Here is a 19,777-nt window from a genome sequence, read left to right on the forward strand (position 1 = left end):
GCTCAGAAAAAGTGTGCTTGGTAGAAATACATTCTTATTAATAAAACCAACCTCAACCACTCTTTTGCATTTTAAATCTTGAGTATATGCTTCTCCTGACCAAGCACTCTTAAAATGTAATATCTACCAGTACGGATGACAAGCGACTCCCACAGGTTTTAGTCCTTATTGTTTTATGTAACATTTCCTATACATTGATTTGCATACACATGATTCATTATCCCTGTGAAATATGTGTGTGATGTAAATTGCTCCGATACCCTACATTGGTATGAGTCCTGCTGTAAAATAACTAAAATACGTGTGAGAGAAGGGCTATGGAGAGATGAAGGGCATTATTGGAGGGTGGTAGTGAGGAAATCTCTGAAGAAGGAAATCACTGGAGGACACCGACGAAGATTGTCGCTCCAGGCCCAGCCCTGCTTGCATTAGAGAAGTTTTCTTCTCGGAAAAATGTCATAAACTAAAATATATTACTGTCATATACTCCTAAATATACTGACCACACACCATAGTTAATATAGGCAACACTAATGTACTGAAATGATCCCTTTGTTTTTCAATCCCCTTTGAATATAAGAAATAGACTGCATAAAACTGCAGGCTTCTGATGGTTGCATACCCACCCTGGGAGCGGGACAACCATTCCTCCCTTTCAGTCTGACCTCCATCAAAGATAGAAAGAAAGAGCATATGAGATTTTTCCCTCACCACAGTCCTTCTTTTCCATTAATGTACATGGTTTGGAAATGTCAATAGCATTTGCCACCAAGTGGGATCAGGGGGAGGTAGGTTAGTCATCTGGTTGATTCTCATGCTGATAATAGCTTAGATATGCTCTCTGATAAGAGAGTATATTATTATTTTGTGTTTATGTTTCAGAACAATGCCCTTCAAGCTGAGTGGCTCCCAACCTCTGAACCACCAATAAGCAACATCCTGCTAGAAGACATAACTGAAATAACTGTCACTCCAGAACATCAGCCATCTGCTGGCCACTTGGAAAATGAAATCATATCAGAAAGTCCGTTTGCTGAAAACAATGACCCAAGCCGAGAGCCTGAATATTCTTTGAATTCAGAGGTGGATTTCACCTTGGCTCCTGGAGTTTCTATCCTTGAAGAAAGCACAATTCCTTCTTTGGCCACTCCAGGAAAAATACATACAGATTCTTCTGTTGATTCTGAAAAATGGCTTCCTAACCCTACCTCTTTTGAAAATGGTAAGTGTTTCTATTTTTTTTTTAAATTTATTATGAGACATTGTAGGTAATTTGATAGTTAGGCTATGGATAAGAAATGCCACAGCCTTGATGTGTTTCAAAAAAACAAGGGAACCCTTAAGGTATAGCATAGGGACCTTGGGCATTACATATTATAAAGAACAGTGGTCCCTATAACAATTATACTGCAAGCAATGATCATACACTTAATAAGTTGTATGTCTATTGTCCATCCGGACAGGAATGTATTTTTTTAGATCAAACAAATAATTTTTGTTTAAAAAATGTCAAGCGGGCACAGCCGTGACCTTTAACATATACAGGACAACAACAAAAAAGAAAAGATGGAGAAAGCACAAGATCTGTCTGTGCACTTGTATTTCAGTGGGACAGACTTTAAATGTTAGCAAATAACCGCACCATTGCATATATCAGTGTTACATTCAGGATTTTGCATATGGGGTTATGGGTCGACGTTTCGATGCCTTTCTTAAAATATGGGCATCATCATCAGGACATTGGATGACATTATTGTTGTCTAGATTATTCTAACTGAAATTATTAGCCTTTCCATCACATTTATATTATATACATATTTACATATATACATTGGGAGGAAAAGGGGAAAAGAACAAAGAAAATAACATAAATACCAGGCATATAACATAGGTCCTCTCTGGTTATACATCGAGTGAATTCAAGTGCATTCACTATTAGTTGTGGTGGCTTAATTGTGATAGTGAAAACGACATGCACACTGAAAATTTCGAAGCGAAATGCATGTGCATAAAATAACATGGAAGTGGGTAGGGCGTGATCTGTGCTTCATTTGATGAGGGAGGTACAAAATATGACCTAATGTGAACGACGGCAGTTGTGAGCCGATCAGCAAAATTTCGAAGTGGTATAGGTGCATCATAGGTGACGAATGAAAAAGCAATGGTTTCGACAAGGGCAGCGCAGTTACCGGCGTGGAGCATGCTTCCAGTGTAATGCAGAGTGATTTAAACCTGCACGGCAAGAGCGGCGCATTGACCGGCGTGGGGCATGCTTCTAGTGCAATGCGAGGCAATTTAAACCTACATGATTTTCACGGCGGGTAAAACGCGGATTCTTGAAAATAAAGAAATCGTGTTGGCAGCAATTCTGTGGATAAAAATAATTTTACATTAGGTTTAACCCAGTCACGTGGATGGTGAAAGAGAAGCCCAGGGTGAAACGGCGGTTTACCTGCAACCTAGGCGTTCGGCTCAATGAATGATCCGGCACGAGTTAAGCAAGGCGTATAGGCATAAAGTGATACGCCGAAAAGCACAATGGCTATCTGAAATTAAAACAAACCGGGGGAAGTTAGAAGCTGCGTGCTTGCATAGGGCTGCAGTTTCAGAGTCGGTCCGGACTATTACTTACTTTGGGAATAGTGGGTTGGCTGCCACGGGTCTGGCGATCTTGTGCTGTTTCCGTTGGTTCGCAGGATTGTTTATTGGGGAAGTGAGCGTGAGAATAGTGAACAGCGCGAATGGACTAGCAGGGGTGAGGTGAAATGGCAGTATTTACGGCTGCCATTTTAAGGTGGTGAATAGTGCTCTAGTGCCATGCATTTAAGCACAGTGAGAATTACAACAACATAATTATTTCAAGGGCTGTATCACATTAAATGGGATTTTGAACAGTGAACAGCGCGAATGGACTAACAGGGGTGAGGTGAAATGGCAGTATTTACGGCGGCCATTTTAGGGTGGTGAATAGTGCTCTAGTGCCATGCATTTAAGCACAGTGAGAAATACAACAACATAATTATTTCAAGGGCTGTATCACATTACATGGGATTTTGAAAAAGTTACAGTAGGGACGTCCAGTCTTCAAGTCGGTTTAGCCCATTCCGAATGCTGTTGGCGCGTAAAATCCAATGTAGCTCTTCTTTGTTCAGCAGCTGAGACATATCTACTCCTCTTGGGGGTGGCTTAATAATTGTGATCACAGTCCATAGAAAGTCTTTTTCAGTGTGTCCTTTTGCAGAAAAATGTTCCACCAATGGGGCATTTGCTGTTTTACATTTTATCCTGCTTTTATGTTGTCCAATCCGTAGCTTTATTTTCTGACTGGTTTGTCCTATATAAATGAGCTTGCAAGGACACAAAATAGCATACACCAGGTTCATAGAGTTACAATTAGAAAAATGTTTCCGGACAAATTTGATATTTCCAAATTCAAACGTTTTGCCTTCTATGGTACTATCGCAACAAATACAGCCCCCACATTTAACATGACCTGTGAGCGGTGGCAGGCCCCAGACGTCATTTATAGTTGTTTTTTGGACTTGTGAAGGGAGGGCTGCCCTAACAAGATGATCTTTAACGTTCTTAGCTCGTTTGAATGCGAACATGGGTTTCTCTAGTGTTAGTAGGCCTGCATTAAGGACTGGCCAGTGTTTAAGTACACTTTTTTTGATGGCATTGGATGCCGGTGAGAACGTCGTGACACAAATGAGTTTGTCTTGTGCACTTTTTTGTTTAGGTTCTAACAGGTTCTCTCTCGGACAGTACCAAGCTCTTTTTAAGGAATTACGTACTAGTTTTCGTGGGTAACCTCTGTTTCTCAGTTTTGTACTAAGTATTTTAGCCTCTGCAAAATAATCATCCTTAAAGTAGCAGTTACGCCTGATGCGGAGGAACTGGGAAAATGGTAAGGAGTCGCGTACGGCCCGGGGGTGGTGGCTAGTATATTCGAGCAAGGTGTTGCGCTCAGTGGGCTTACGATGTAGTGTGGTTGTGAGACTGCCTTCTGTATGTCTTATTTGCAAGTCAAGAAAGGGAATGGCATCTTTGCTGGTAGACAGAGTATAACAGAGTCCACCACTGTTGTTATTCAGCCAATGCTGGAAGGCTGTAAGGTTTTCAGGGGAGTCATTCCATAATGGAAAAATATCATTGATATATCTTTTCCACAAGGCAATGCCATTGTGGAAAGGATTCGACGTATGGAGAATAATGTTGGTCTCCAGATGGTCCATGTACAGAATGGCTAGGTTGGGAGCAAAAATTTCTCCCATGGATGTTCCTTTGACTTGGCCATAGAATTGTCCCTCAAAGAGAAAGAAGTTTTTGGTTGACTCTGTTATACTCTGTCTACCAGCAAAGATTCCATTCCCTTTCTTGACTTGCAAATAAGACATACAGAAGGCAGTCTCACAACCACACTACATCGTAAGCCCACTGAGCGCAACACCTTGCTCGAATATACTAGCCACCACCCCCGGGCCGTACGCGACTCCTTACCATTTTCCCAGTTCCTCCGCATCAGGCGTAACTGCTACTTTAAGGATGATTATTTTGCAGAGGCTAAAATACTTAGTACAAAACTGAGAAACAGAGGTTACCCACGAAAACTAGTACGTAATTCCTTAAAAAGAGCTTGGTACTGTCCGAGAGAGAACCTGTTAGAACCTAAACAAAAAAGTGCACAAGACAAACTCATTTGTGTCACGACGTTCTCACCGGCATCCAATGCCATCAAAAAAAGTGTACTTAAACACTGGCCAGTCCTTAATGCAGGCCTACTAACACTAGAGAAACCCATGTTCGCATTCAAACGAGCTAAGAACGTTAAAGATCATCTTGTTAGGGCAGCCCTCCCTTCACAAGTCCAAAAACAACTATAAATGACGTCTGGGGCCTACCACCGCTCACAGGTCATGTTAAATGTGGGGGCTGTATTTGTTGCGATAGTACCATAGAAGGCAAAACGTTTGAATTTGGAAATATCAAATTTGTCCGGAAAATTTTTTCTAATTGTAACTCTATGAACCTGGTGTATGCTATTTTGTGTCCTTGCAAGCTCATTTATATAGGACAAACCAGTCAGAAAATAAAGCTACGGATTGGACAACATAAAAGCAGGATAAAATGTAAAACAGCAAATGCCCCATTGGTGGAACATTTTTCTGCAAAAGGACACACTGAAAAAGACTTTCTATGGACTGTGATCACAATTATTAAGCCACCCCCAAGAGGAGTAGATATGTCTCAGCTGCTGAACAAAGAAGAGCTACATTGGATTTTACGCGCCAACAGCATTCGGAATGGGCTAAACCGACTTGAAGACTGGACGTCCCTACTGTAACTTTTTCAAAATCCCATGTAATGTGATACAGCCCTTGAAATAATTATGTTGTTGTATTTCTCACTGTGCTTAAATGCATGGCACCAGAGCACTATTCACCACCCTAAAATGGCCGCCGTAAATACTGCCATTTCACCTCACCCCTGTTAGTCCATTCGCGCTGTTCACTGTTCAAAATCCCATTTAATGTGATACAGCCCTTGAAATAATTATGTTGTTGTAATTCTCACTGTGCTTAAATGCATGGCACTAGAGCACTATTCACCACCTTAAAATGGCCGCCGTAAATACTGCCATTTCACCTCACCCCTGCTAGTCCATTCGCGCTGTTCACTATTCTCGCGCTCACTTCCCCAATAAACAATCCTGCGAACCAACGGAAACAGCACAAGATCGCCAGACCCGTGGCAGCCAACCCACTATTCCCGAAGTAAGTAATAGTCCGGACCGACTCTGAAACTGCAGCCCTATGCAAGTACGCAGCTTCTAACTTCCCCCGGTTTGTTTTAATTTCAGATAGCCATTGTGCTTTTCGGCGTATCACTTTATGCCTATACGCCTTGCTTAACTCGTGCCGGATCATTCATTGAGCCGAACGCCTAGGTTGCAGGTAAACCGCCGTTTCACCCTGGGCTTCTCTTTCACCATCCACGTGAATCGGTTAAACCTAATGTAAAATTATTTTTATCCACAGAATTGCTGCCAACACGATTACTTTATTTTCAAGAATCCGCGTTTTACCTGCCGTGAAAATCATGTAGGTTTAAATTGCCTCACATTGCACTAGAAGCATGCCCCACGCCGGTCAATGCGCCGCTCTTGCCGTGCAGGTTTAAATCACTCTGCATTACACTGGAAGCATGCTCCACGCCGGTAACTGCGCTGCCCTTGTCGAAACCATTGCTTTTTCATTCGTCACCTATGATGCACCTATACCACTTCGAAATTTTGCTGATCGGCTCACAACTGCCGTCGTTCACATTAGGTCATATTTTGTACCTCCCTCATCAAATGAAGCACAGATCACGCCCTACCCACTTCCATGTTATTTTATGCACATGCATTTCGCTTCGAAATTTTCAGTGTGCATGTCGTTTTCACTAACACAATTAAGCCACCACAACTAATAGTGAATGCACTTGAATTCACTCGATGTATAACCAAAGAGGACCTATGTTATATGCCTGGTATTTATGTTATTTTCTTTGTTCTTTTACCCTTTTCCTCCCAATGTATATATGTAAATATGTATATAATATAAATGTGATGGAAAGGCTAATAATTTCAGTTAGAATAATCTAGACAACAATAATGTCATCCAATGTCCTGATGATGATGCCCATATTTTAAGAAAGGCATCGAAACGTCGACCCATAACCCCATATGCAAAATCCTGAATGTAACACTGATATATGCAATGGTGCGGTTATTTGCTAACATTTAAAGTCTGTCCCACTGAAATACAAGTGCACAGACAGATCTCGTGCTTTCGCCATCTTTTCTTTTTTGTTGTTGTCCTGTATATGTTAAAGGTCACGGCTGTGCCCGCTTGACATTTTTTAAACAAAAATTATTTGTTTGATCTAAAAAAATAAATTCCTGTCCGGATGGACAGTAGACATACAACTTATTAAGTGTATGATCATTGCTTGCAGTATAATTGTTATAGGGACCACTGTTCTTTATAATACAGCCTTGATGTGAGCAATACATGGGCTCCAAAAAGGCTCAAACAATCTGACACACAAAGAGAACTTTAAGTCAGCTGAGTGGTTTACTTAAAGCAGCAGCAGATGTAAGCCAGCATAGGTTAGAAGACAAAAGAGGTACAGTGTCCTTTCTGATGCAGCGGAGCGGGTAGGTGAGCCGGATTGCTCTGAGTGAGAGCGGCGACACTACGTTGAGTGTCCACATATTCCGCTGTGGTCTGATGAAGCAGCATAAGAACCTATTAGAGGTTGGCTGTTTTTTCTCCGGGGCAAATTCCTACCGAGAGAAGTTGTATGTAGCACCACACACTGTAGATATTTTTTGTTTAGTCACTTGGTCCTGAGGAATTGCCAACTGTTCTATTAGAGACATTTATAGGCAAGAAACAGGTTGACCACTAAGGGGTAGAGCATAATTTTTGTCAGATTAAAACAAAATAGCCCCCCCCTTCTTCTTTTACTTTTTTTTCAGGTTGTGACCTCTCCAGAAAAAATTTTTTATTGAGAATTCCCTTGCCTGTTTTAACCCATACACCACATCTACATCTTACTAGGCCCCTCATACCCATGGCACCTATACGGCAAGGAACAAAAGATCTCTGATAAAGAGGCCCTTTATGGGTGCCCATCGAGCATTGCAGTGCCGGCCCGATGAGGGGCAGACCCATATGATGAAGCATGACACCTAGCTTGCTGGGTGTGTGAGGGTCCCAGTAATGAAAGGAGGTATTCCGCACCTCTCCACCACTCTGAGTACTTACCAGGTGGTCGACTTGCCACCCAGGAACACTGTACCTCTCTTGTCTTCTAGCTTTACCCAGGGAAAGTATGGTGGACCTTTATCAAGCCCTGTTTATCCCCTCTTTTGTTGAATAAGCCAGCATAGGTTGGCACAAACAGCAAAAGCATGAAGTGTTAGTTAAGACCTACATATTTAGTCCAATGTAGTTAAATTGACAAAACCAGAGTAAAAGAAATGTCACAAAAATTCTAAGATGTAAATGTCATTATTTGCTGTTACCACAGGTCAATGGATCACCAAACACAGCACATCAAAGAGAAGCTATAAAATGCATTTCTAACAAAGCTCACATATGTCATGTAGTCGGCTATTATGGGTTTCCTAACGGCTTTTACTGCTTATCACTTACAAGCCAACAGAGTATCTCAGTATGACTTTTCTAGATCATTATATAAATCTCTTAACTCTATCAGAAGACTTAAAATGAAGGTCAGAATAAACTATTGCATGGTCATCTCCAAATAAGTTATTAGAAAGCCAATAAACACGAGCCAAGTAGGACTAGGCATAAATACCGTATTCATTAAATGCCAAGGTGCAGATAGATCCCTAATCCACTATTCACGTAAGTACTTAAGAACATAATAAAAATACACAATACAACATCAACAACATACTACTCAACATAGTAGAACAGCTTTACAGAAGTTTTCAGTGCCGCACATTTAAGTGGCTAAGCGCAGTCAGCATTTGTTCTGTTGGATTAAAATAACTAGACCCCAGCAGGCTTAGATAAAGTAGAATCCACTTTGGTCACCAGTGTAGCGTCTTCCACAGCCTGGGAGCATGAAAATCAACATGCCACACATGGAGTTCTGTAACAGAGGTCTTTATTCATCAGCCGACAACCACATCCTTCGCAAAGTGTCTCATAACTTTTATAACCACGCCTTAACACCTCCCAGTGGATTATGTAATTTGGTTTTGAGTCCGCTCAGAACCTCAAGGGTCACATCCCATTTTACCACAGAAAACTGACCCTTTTTTTGCAATGTAGGTAGCTGTAGATGTTGGGACCTAGCTCCGTGGGCACCTAGGGAAACTTAGCACACAGGGGTGGCATGTGTGTCTCTCTCCTGCTTTTACATCCAGAAGCCTTTTCAAACCTCAAACTTTGACTAAAGTCACACATCTTCCTCACATTTCTGTGACTAAAACCTTCTGGATTCTATGAGGAGCCACAACTGTCCTACCACCCAGCATTCTCCAAAGTTTCCCAGTAAAAATGGTACATCACTTGTGTGGGCAGTCCTAGTGCCTCTGACAGTAAACGGGTCAAAATGCACATGGACACATCACATTTTTCCACTGAAAAAGGACCCTTTCTTTGCACGGTCGGTAGCTGTGGATTTTGCGCCCTATTTTCATCAGTACCTAAGGAAACCTAGAAAATCTGTACATTTTTGTAAACAATATACCTAGCCAAGGGAAATTCTGGGGTGACTTGTGTGGCTCTCACCAGGTTTTCTTACCCACAAGATTTTTTGCATGTGCCACCATTTTGTGTTATTGCCATCGGTGCCCGTGACCTGGGTCCTCCATCTTGGCTGCTTCAATCCGATTCACTTACCGCTGGACTACGCCTGACTGACCTTTACCCCGAGTTGACCCCCCCTTGGGTCTCATACTCCCCTCACATCTTGCTCAGTCACCGCAACACCGAATGTTATGATTGCTGATCTCCTAGATAGTATGTTTGCCTTTTATATTGACTTTTTGGCTCCCCTGAAGTACTTTCCCCTTTGCCGGTTCTACCTGGCCCGATCTTTTTCCCACCCCATTTTTACTTTTCCCCCCCTCTACCTTCTGTTCCCCATAGGACGTGTGTATATTGTATTCTATGCTACGCTATAGTAATTCTTGTTATTGTGTAACACTGTTTTTCCTATGTGAAACTAGGCTCCTGTAACTGATGTAATTTTGTAACTCGCTAATCCTTATGTAAAGCACTCTGATACCTCTGGGTCCAGCCAGCGCTATATAACACTCTGCAAATAAAACATTGCAAATATTAAACCTCGAATTGTGGCTAAAAACACACATTTTCCTACTTTTATGTGGGGAAAACTATAATCGGTGGGGAGCTACAAATGTCCTACCATCCAGCATTCACCTCAAGTCTCCAGATAAAAATGGTACTTCACTTATTTAGTTAGACCTAGTGTCCCCGACAGAAAGGGCCCAAAATACAGCATTGTCACATCACATTTTTCCATTGTACACTGGCCTTTTTTTGCAATGTGGGTAGCTGTGGATTTTGGGCCTAGCTCAGCTGGTAACTAGGGAATCCTAGTAAACCTGCACATTTTTTAGAACTAGGGAAATGAATGGTTAGATGACCTGGGTTGATCTGCCCAGATTTGCTTACCCAGAAACCCTTACAAACCTCAAACTTTGCCTAAAAATAAACAATTTCCTCATATTTCTGTGAGGAAAACTTCTGGAAACCATGGGGAGCTACACATTTCCTTCCTCCGAGCATTCCTGGAAGTCTCCTGATAAAAATGCTGCATCACTTGTGTGAATAGGCCTATTGCCCACGACAGGAAAGAAAGGGCCCAAAATGCGACGTGAACGCATCACATTTTTCCACTAAAATGTGGATAGTTGTCAATTTTGGTCCCTAGCTTAGCTGCCACCTAGCGCAACCAAGCAAATCTGCACATTTGTGAAAACTAGTCAACAAGGGGAGCCCACAGGTGTGTAATTTGCATGAAACTCACCAGGCAATTTTACCCAGAAGCCATTGCACACCCTCAAACTTGATTAAAGACACACATGGGCTCACCTAGTTGAAGAGCCAAGTCTTCAGCATTGTGCGTTGTGCAATAATTTTAGATGCGGCACAGGTGTGTAGGGGCAGGTCATTCTAGCCTTTCGGAGTAAGGGAGCAGAAGTCACTGCTGCCTATTTTGGTGCTGCGTATGTATGGAATGTGTTTGAGTATGAGTCCAGCTGAGCAAAGGTGCCTGGAAGGTTCCTGAATTCTGAGGCAGTTTTGAAGTATGCTGAGCCAGTGTTGTGTAAGGATTCTTATGTGTGTGTCAGGAGTTTAAAGAAAGTTGTGGATGTGTCACCAGTTAAGTTCTTTGAGGTGCAGGATGTGTGCTTGGTGGGAAGTTGAGAGGGAGGCTGGTTGCTGTGGTATCTATGATTTGGAGTCACTGCTTAGATGAGTGAGGGACTGAGTATCAGGGAATGTGCAACGTCGTTGAGGTTGAGTCCTTTGGTGAAGAGGAATTGAGAACTTGTTTATCTCTACTTCCTTGACTATCAGCTTTCTATCAATGTGATATTCTTGTTTTGAGCAGTTCCTGGTGTGGGCACATGGCCCAGCCACACAAGTCTCACAGAGGTTTTATCATCACAGGTAGGTCAAAACTGGGTGGGAGGAATTTTGCGTATTCCTGTTGATTCCAGAAGTTTTCATCACAGAAACCACATTTAGCCTATACCTTACCTACCTGTTAATGTCCCTGTCCATTTCAAAGTCCTGACTAATCCTGTATACTTGGCAAGGGAACCTTAACTAATGCCTTCCGTTACTAATTACCTGAAGCTCAAGAAAACATGTCTTTCATGCTCCTTTAGCTCACTCACTGTGCTGTGGGCCTTAGAATGTGGACCATGAGTGCCTACATACTCCCTCGAAAATTGTTCTGCACGCAAAGTTGTGTGCTTCACAGTGTCTCCAGTGAATGGAAGAATGTAGGGCTGCACTTGGGGGTTTGCCAAGACAGCATTCTGTCTGTGCGTGCCCTCACATGTGCCTGTTCTCTGGTTTGGCCTACCCTGCTGCGGTCGTTCCGCTGTGTAGACTGTAATGGCGAAGGGGCATCATGACTGCCATGATAATGTTCCTCAGAATCACTGGAAGACGAGTTGTTGGATGGACCTCTGCCAACTAAAAAAATCACTTCCAGATTCTGCTCCATTTTCCTGTCCCTCAGATTCTGTCTCAGTATCTGATTCTGCCTCAGAGCTGTCCTCCATAACCTTTTATTTTTTTATTTTATTTTTTTCCGAGATTTAGCAGCACAGTTATTTATACATCAAACATAATTTCAAACAATAGCACCTCAGTCGAGAATTTTATCCATAATTGTACTTAAAACATAGTTGATGCAAGACAGAAAGTTTTCTTATTGCATACAAAATTATACATCAAAAACCATTCTAAAAAACCTCATTTACTCGAATATTCGACTATTTTGGGTTTAAAACATAATTCTTACAAACCTATTGCTTACATATCAACTTGATTCTGCCAATATTTCCACCTTTTGTTCACTTGAACATTATACCCCACTCTTTTTGCATACAGACATTCACGAGTGTGAACTTTATGCATCTTGTTATTCCATTGAAAAACTGAGGGAACTGTATTAGACTTCTAGATTGCCAGGAGTAATGATCTTGCAACGAAGGAGGAAGTTAGAATGAATTGACGCTGCCCTATTGTCCTTTGAAAGGAGTATGCCACATGCCAAATAAAGCTGCACACTATCCGAAGCAAACTTAAGCTTTAGTTTTTGTCTCACTTCAATAAAGATTCCCTGAGATGGATACAAGTAAACATCCTATGGAGCTAGTCCCAGCTGGCCTGATTGCATCTAAATCATCTAGATTCTGCCAACTAATATTTTTTTTGAATTTTGGCAAAGGTATAATACAGCATCCATTTACAGAAGAAAGCCCTTCGCAGGTTGGCAGCTTGTTTCACCGTTTATTTATTTGGTTGTAAAACTGCCACTTAAACCTGTCTACTTTACATCCTGCAGACTATTGACTGGAGCTGGCCCGAAAAATGGGATGGACTAGGATTAGGATTAAGGTTCATCATCCTAGACCACTAGGAAAATTCTCCATTGTGAAAAAAATCTTGCACCGTACGAAACCCAAAATAAGACCAACGGTTTCAAGTATGGGTTGCTACATGGAGCCCCAGCAAAATAGAATCCACTAGTTTCAGCTGGGAATGGGGCCACAGGGTTTTCTAAATTCTTCGCCAAATCCTTGAGGTGATCCATGATCATACGAGGGGTCTTATTTATAGAATTTATGGGGAGCCTTGAAATTTTTAGGAAAGGGGAAACCGTATTTCAGATACCTCTACCGTAAGCTCTAGATAACAATTCCCGTCACTTGAATTGGCAGAGGAGGACCTGGTCAACCAATCAAGAAGTGCAGCCTTATAATACATCTTTACATTAGGAAGGGCCAGGCCTCCCTCTTCAGGGTCCAGCTGCAACACCTTCATTTTTCGTCTTGGCTTCTTACGCTGCCATAGGAACTTTATAATTTTGATGTTCACTAACTCTAAGAAAAACTGAGGGATTTGTAACATGATCTTCATAAACAGAAAAAGTAAAATCAGAATAAAACTAATTTTAACTAAAGCAACCTGACCCATAATAAATAAGGGGAGGTCCTGCCATGAATTGAATAGACTACAGATTTTATTCAATGTTGCTTTGAAATACAGCGAAAATAGATCCGAATTCCTAAAAACCTTATAGGCGCAGTCGCAAAATAATAAGGTTGTATTGATATCAGCAGTTCTGCTGGAGAACAATTATATAAAATGGCCTAAGATTTCGAGTGATTAATCTTATAACCCCCTAATCTTGTATACTCACTTATTAGGGAGAAGGCACACGCTATATTAGCCTTATCTGCTTCTAGATACAAAGTCAAATCATCCTCAAATAATTTCAGGTTTGCCGCCCCTGCCACCTGGGCTGGAGGCTTGAATCTTGCTTTAAGGCACATGCAAATGTTCCTGAAGAGTTCGATCATATATTTAAATTTGAGTCTGCATCAAGCTGCTGTCACGGACATGTCCGAAAAAATAATGTAAAAACCTTTTCCTCGGTCTGGAATCCTTTTGACTTTGTAGCCTCTGATAGAATTCTTTCCTTTATTAGAAAGTCCCCCAAATGCATCAAGAATGTAAGAGGATATCTCTAGTTCGATGACTGGGAAAAGGGAACCCTATGGGCCCTCATAATTGAAAAGTCTACTGACTTGGATTGATTCTCTGGGAGCACATATTTCTAAACCAAATCTGCAATAAACTTGATGGGATCTTGGCCAGTTTCCTGTTCTTCTGGGATCCCACTGAAACAGAAGTTCGAGCATCAGGATCTATTTTCCATTTCCTCCAATTTCATCTGGATCTCCAGAACCTCTCGTCTAGTTTTTGCTGTGTCAAGCTTGGAACTTCTTGGGAAATTTTCTAAATCAGATATTTGCTGTTCTGCATGTGTCAGCCTGGAAATAATTTGGTGGAGACTGGCATTTATGTTCCAACGCTGAAGCTGAACTTCTGAGTGTGCTTTAAAGTGAGCATTCCTCATTTCACTGTTCATCCAAAATCTGTTAGAGAAGACCCCCATCTGAAAGTCCACCTCTGGTACTACAAACACTGCAGGTGCCATTGATGGCGCTAATCTGAGATATCCCTGAACTCCTTGTTGCCCCTGCAAGCTGTGCCTGGCATCCCCGCTCATTTTGTGCTCTAACCTCTCCAAGATGTGCCAACACATATTGTGCGAGATTAGAGGCTGCATGCAACTTTATTTAGATCACATTCTCCTGTGCTTTTGTCACAGATGTAGCTCTACCTCCTCCTGTTACATTGGGGCCAAACAGGGGGTATGGAGGCCTCACCAGTGTTCATTAAGTATTGCGTGGGGAAAGTTGTGTCTTGCTGAATTGGTGAACTCCCTCCTTGCAGAGAAGTCCTTTCCTCTGATGGAGCTTTACAGGGGATGGGAGCGAGCTGCTCTGAGATATTCAATGTTCTAAGACCGGGACCTCTTGCATATGCTGGTTCGGTGGGTAGCCCTGCTGATCTAATAATGTAAGTATTTCAGCTGCTGTCACCCTTAAAGCTTGGTTGGCCCTTGGACCCATCCTTATTGTTGTTAACTTCTATCGTTTTTGAGATGCCTCCCAATGGTGGCATTTGGTGAGCTTCAGTATTTTTAGCCAGTCTGTTTTTAGCTGGAATACATCCTTTCCCTGCTGTCTGCCACAATATGAGCCACTTCTTCAGCCCAAAAATGCCTGGAGGAGACGTGGTCACTTGAATTGCCCCTGAGGGGAGAGCGCCCCTTGATGCCCTCTAATAGTAATGAGGCATCTGCAAGTATGCGCTTCTTGAGTGATTAATGTATTTCTTACGGTAAAGTCTGTGGTAGTGCTGAGCACCGGAGCGCAGGGTGACCACAAAATAGCCCCTCGACGATTGGTGTGAATAGGGAGGGACCCTTCTCTCCCTTAGCCTCACTGGTTGCACTAGTTGAGCCTGTCTCCTTGCGCTCGATTAAACTATGGGCCACTAACCTCCACAGCAGTGCCTCCGAACTGCTGCTCACAGCAGGCACCTCAACCGACATGGCCTCTCCAACATTGCCATGTAGCATCCAGTGTATCGATCCCCCTCCTCAGCCTCCACCTCACATGCGCTTGGACGCCATTCCCTGCTACTGCTCCACCTCAAGCACGCTGGGACACTATTCTCTGCTGTTGCTGCGGCGGCAGCTCACAGAAGTGGTTTAGACGTGCAGCATGACAAGAGCTTCCACGTCTCCTTCGTGAACGACCCACCACACCCTGCCCTCCATAACTTGTGTTAGGGCCTGGGCAGCAGTCATTCACCAAGACACTATCTCTGCTGACTGCCTAAAACCATACTCCTAAACCACTGTCTTACATAGAAGGCAGAAATATGGTTTTAATTCAGTCAGTGGGTGCATGTGTCTGTAAGATGTGTGCTGCCGTAAATAAACAAAGACTTATCTTTTTGCTGAAAGGGCAGGCTCTCCAAAGACACTAAAGAAAGAAAAAACAAAACACAGTATTAGTTCACCTTGCCACATACCAAATACCACAGCATCATTTTGTTATCGCTTATGCAAAACGTAATTGTTAGGGTGGTTGCTGGGCCATTGTCAGTATAAAAGTATTTGCCTGAAGCCAAAAATCTACCTTCGATCTCAAGAAGCACGCATTCACATAGTAGCCCCTGAAACTTTCTATACAGGCGTGGGTCTTGTGAAAACTCACAGTGCTACCACCAGAATCACTGCAATTAATGCAGAATTATGTGGCAGGAGGGCATCAAATTATGCAACAGAGTCAACTAATTTATGTGGCAACTAAAGGCAAAGTATGCGGCATAATATAGCACATAGTTTGATAGTATTACTTAATTATTTTGAGATTTGTATGCATAATAATACTGTTTGGAAAAGCTTTCACCTCATTAATACCAGTTTAGCAATCAAATACAGAAATAAGTAACTGAGAGATGCCCAGTCAGCCTTTGCGCAGGGCCTTCCACTTCGTGGAAACACCTGTCGCCAAACAAATGTTTTTAATACTCTGCAGATTATGCAGCAGAATAATAGATTATGTGGCAAATTTAAAAACATAAATATATATGTATAGCCACCAAGGAGGTCGACCCATGTGCTGAGGGCCAACCCCCAACCTACATTTCTTTTACTTTTTTTTTTCATTGGTGGTTTACCCTGGGGGCGTCCTGTGATTCCCCTGGGGAAAACACACATTTCCTAAAAACATTTGGGGCCAAAGGGGGTAAATGTTATTGTAAAAATCACTTCTTTACAAAAATGAGTGTCTCTCCACGGGCGTGGCCTGTTCACCACAAAGGTTGTCTCCCTCCCCAAACACATGCCCCCTGTGGCCTAGTGTGTTTTCTGACTGTGGATCTCAGCGCAATCGCAATCTACAATTGTAAACAGTTTCAGGAAGGCATAATTGGAAAAGGGAGACTCTCTCCTTTCCAACAATGTCTCCTTGAAACCTGGGGAGGCATTGTAAGCCTCCAATACCCCACCGGATGGCGGAGAGAGCACGTACCTTGTGGCGACCATAGTCCCGGTGGGGACTGTGACATTGGCACGTATGTCACACATGGATGCGAGGAGGGACTTAGGTTAATGCGAAAGTGATTCTGCTTTGTCCTCGCCCATTTAAAAAAGAAAAGGAAGGGGGGCGTGGCCAAGATGGCGACGGAGTGAGACGTCCTTCTGAGTCCCTCCGGCGCCGAGCCCATCTTAGCCTTGTTCAAGCAAGGATAGCGGCGAGCTACTTGGCCCTCCGAGGTCAGCTATGACCCCCGGAGAGTGGGGGTCCGCTCCGGAGCCACGAGCAAGACTTGTGGAGTGCTGGACGTGGTCCCTGGAGTGGCGGAGTCGCCCGGCCCTGTGATCCCCGGCCTGGGGTGACGGAGGAGGCTGGACTTCCTGTCCTCAGCCGCATGGCGCGAACCCTGAAGGAGGGCAGAGGCGGACCCGGCAATCGCAGCTACTGCTCCGCTGCCTACCGGGACCACCGTGGGGGTGACAGGTGAGGAGAGGCTTCGCCCAGGACGGGAGCCGCGGCCGCCGAGAGAATACTGGCGGTGCGTGCCGGCGGGGCCCGACGGAACAGCGGCGCCTTTGCCTCCTCTCCTTCCGTTCCTGCCTGACTGGTCGGGCGAGGCTGCTGTGCCGGGAAGCTTTCCCCCTACAGGTGGTGGCCCCCGAGGTGGAGTGGTAGAGCCCCGCAACCCGTCTGGATCCAGCAGCGGTTGGAGCGTGGGCCGTGGTGCCCGGCGGACTGAGGGCCTGTGATCCCCGGCCTTGCGTAACTGGAGGCCCGACCTCCCTGCACTGTAGTGGGGAGAGGAGGTGGTGGCCGCTGGGTCGTGGCTGGGAGAGCCCCCAGACTTTGGGCCTAGGTGTGCCACCTACCGGGGGGTGCTGTGCAGCGCTGGGTGGCGCAGGGGGGCTGCTCTGGTGAGGGGCCTGCTGCGGTTGGAGATTGGGCACAGCAAGCACAGTTTTGGGCGCCAAAGCAGACTCTGCGGATGCACTAACTCTTCCCTCCACCCTGCCTTGACCCTCCTCGGCGATTGGAACTGCCTAGCAGTGGAGCGCCCTCCTAGGCCTGGGCACCCGGAAAGGTCTCACGGGGGGGCCTCTGTGCTTTTCTACCGGAGCTGCACCTGAGGGACCGTGGAGTTGCACTGTCAAAACGGTTGGTCTTAACTGGGAGGACTAGCCGGTGAGAGCTGGTGGCTCAGCAGCGTGGGGAGCGCCTGACCCTGACTTCGACAGGCAACAGCAGTTTGAGAAGGCGCCATTCGCACCGCCGGCAGAGGCTTAGCCTGACGTCTGGGGTGCATTGCATTCTGACTAGGGGGTGCCAAGATGTCCTCCACGCAACGCAAAGGGAAGCCTGGGAAAGATGGCGCAGCGAAAAAGTCTCAGCAACCGGCGTCCCCCGGACCCAGTGTATCGCCCAAGAAATCAGACGATGAGGCCCCTGCAACTGAGGCCTTTATGACTGAACTCTTTGCCTCCATTAAGGAAGATATCTTGGAACTTCGCGCCCAACTTGCGTCGGACCTCCGTGAAGTGCAGAGGGATGTGGACAGTCTTGGAGAGAGGGTGGCTACCTTGGAGGATCACGACTTAAGCATGGTGAACGATGTCCACCAGCTACAGCAAGACATCATTCGGCTCACGGAGCAGAACTTGGACCTCCAGACCCACACGGAGGGTCTGGAGAACCGTTCCCGCCGGAACAACATCCGCATTTGCGCTGTACCATGGGACGGAGAAGCAGGTGACCTGCGGGGATATGTCCAAGCTCTCTTCCTGCAGATCTTGGGAGAGGAGGATATTCAGGAAATCAGAATGGACAGGGTACACAGGGTCGGACTCCCTATGAGGGGGGGGCCGCCCCGGACATCTTAGTATGTGTACATGATTTCCAGCTAAAAGAACGTATCTTACGGAAGGCACGGACCATCTCATCACTGCAATTCAGAGAGCACCGTCCGCAGCTCTAGAAGAGGCGGGAGTTTCGTCCGGTGACCGCCTTCTTCCGGGAACTCAGCATTTCCTACTCGTGGGGTCATCCCTTCCGCATCATCTTCAGGTGGGAGAACAGGCTGGCACAGATCCGCTCTCTTCAGGTGGCAAAGGATCTTCTGGGTCTGGATGATGTGACCCCATCGCAGGAGGCTGGCGGCTCACCGCAGCGGAGGCGTAGGCGTTCTTCCTCGTGGCAGAGAGTGGGCCCGGACATGGACCGTAGGAGGCCTGATCGTGCAGCCAGACTACAGGAGAGGGGAGATGCAGTGGCTTCGGTGGCCTCGGCGACTTTGGCGTCTTCCCAGCAAAGCTCAGGAGCTGCCTGATCCTTAAGCCGCCAGCGGGTTGGTGCCGGAGGGAGCCATGACTTCAGGTACCGTGGGTTTGATTGTACTTTTGGAGAAGACACCCCGGTCCGTGGCCCCTTGGGGTCCCAACATTGGTGCCCTGTCCCCGACCCAGGAGGAGTTCCACGAACTACTATCCACTGGGACTGCTAAGTACAATTTTTTGGTTTTGGTATGGGTTTTGGGGGGGGAGACGGGAAGGGCTTGGGGGACAATTGGGGGGGTTGTTGGGGAACGAGTTGGGGTTGGGCAGGGAGGTGGTGGCATCCGGAGTGAATGCGTAGCGTGCTTTTTTCCCTCTACAGGTGAAACGATTGGGATTCCACATGTCAGGCTTCTGGGCAGGACAGCTTATTGGTTTGGAGTTGTAGCCGGGTTTGGGCTGCCAGGTTCCGGGGGGAATGGAGTGGGCGGTGGGGAGTTGGAGGCAGAGGGAATGCGGAAGGCTGTCTGGCTGCCTGTGGTGTGGTGGGAGTGTGGGCAGGTTGTCGAGGCGAGCATACAGAGTTGGATTCTGATAGTTCCCAATGCCGCTTAGTATCGGAACATGGAATGTGAAGGGCCTCAACTCCCCTCAGAAACGCCAGAAAATTTGGAAATATTTGTCTGACCACCACTTAGATATTGTGGAGCTCCAAGAGACTCACCTGGCGCGTAGAGATGAGCTTCGATTACGTCAT

The 19,777-nt window shown here is 45.1% G+C and overlaps 1 protein-coding gene across 1 annotated transcript in view; it reads left to right on the forward strand.

The window, feature by feature from the left end:
• IMPG2 (interphotoreceptor matrix proteoglycan 2) overlaps positions 1–19,777 on the forward strand; it is a 904,006-nt gene that overhangs the window by 611,604 nt on the left and 272,625 nt on the right. Inside the window, exon 14 of the mRNA XM_086934482.1 lies at positions 883–1,222. Coding sequence (XP_086790608.1) covers positions 883–1,222 — 340 coding nt within the window. The remainder of the gene's footprint in view (positions 1–882; positions 1,223–19,777) is intronic.

The sequence above is a fragment of the Lissotriton vulgaris genome, chromosome 8 (genome assembly GCF_964263255.1).
Source record: "Lissotriton vulgaris chromosome 8, aLisVul1.2, whole genome shotgun sequence".
Taxonomy (NCBI): domain Eukaryota; kingdom Metazoa; phylum Chordata; class Amphibia; order Caudata; family Salamandridae; genus Lissotriton; species Lissotriton vulgaris.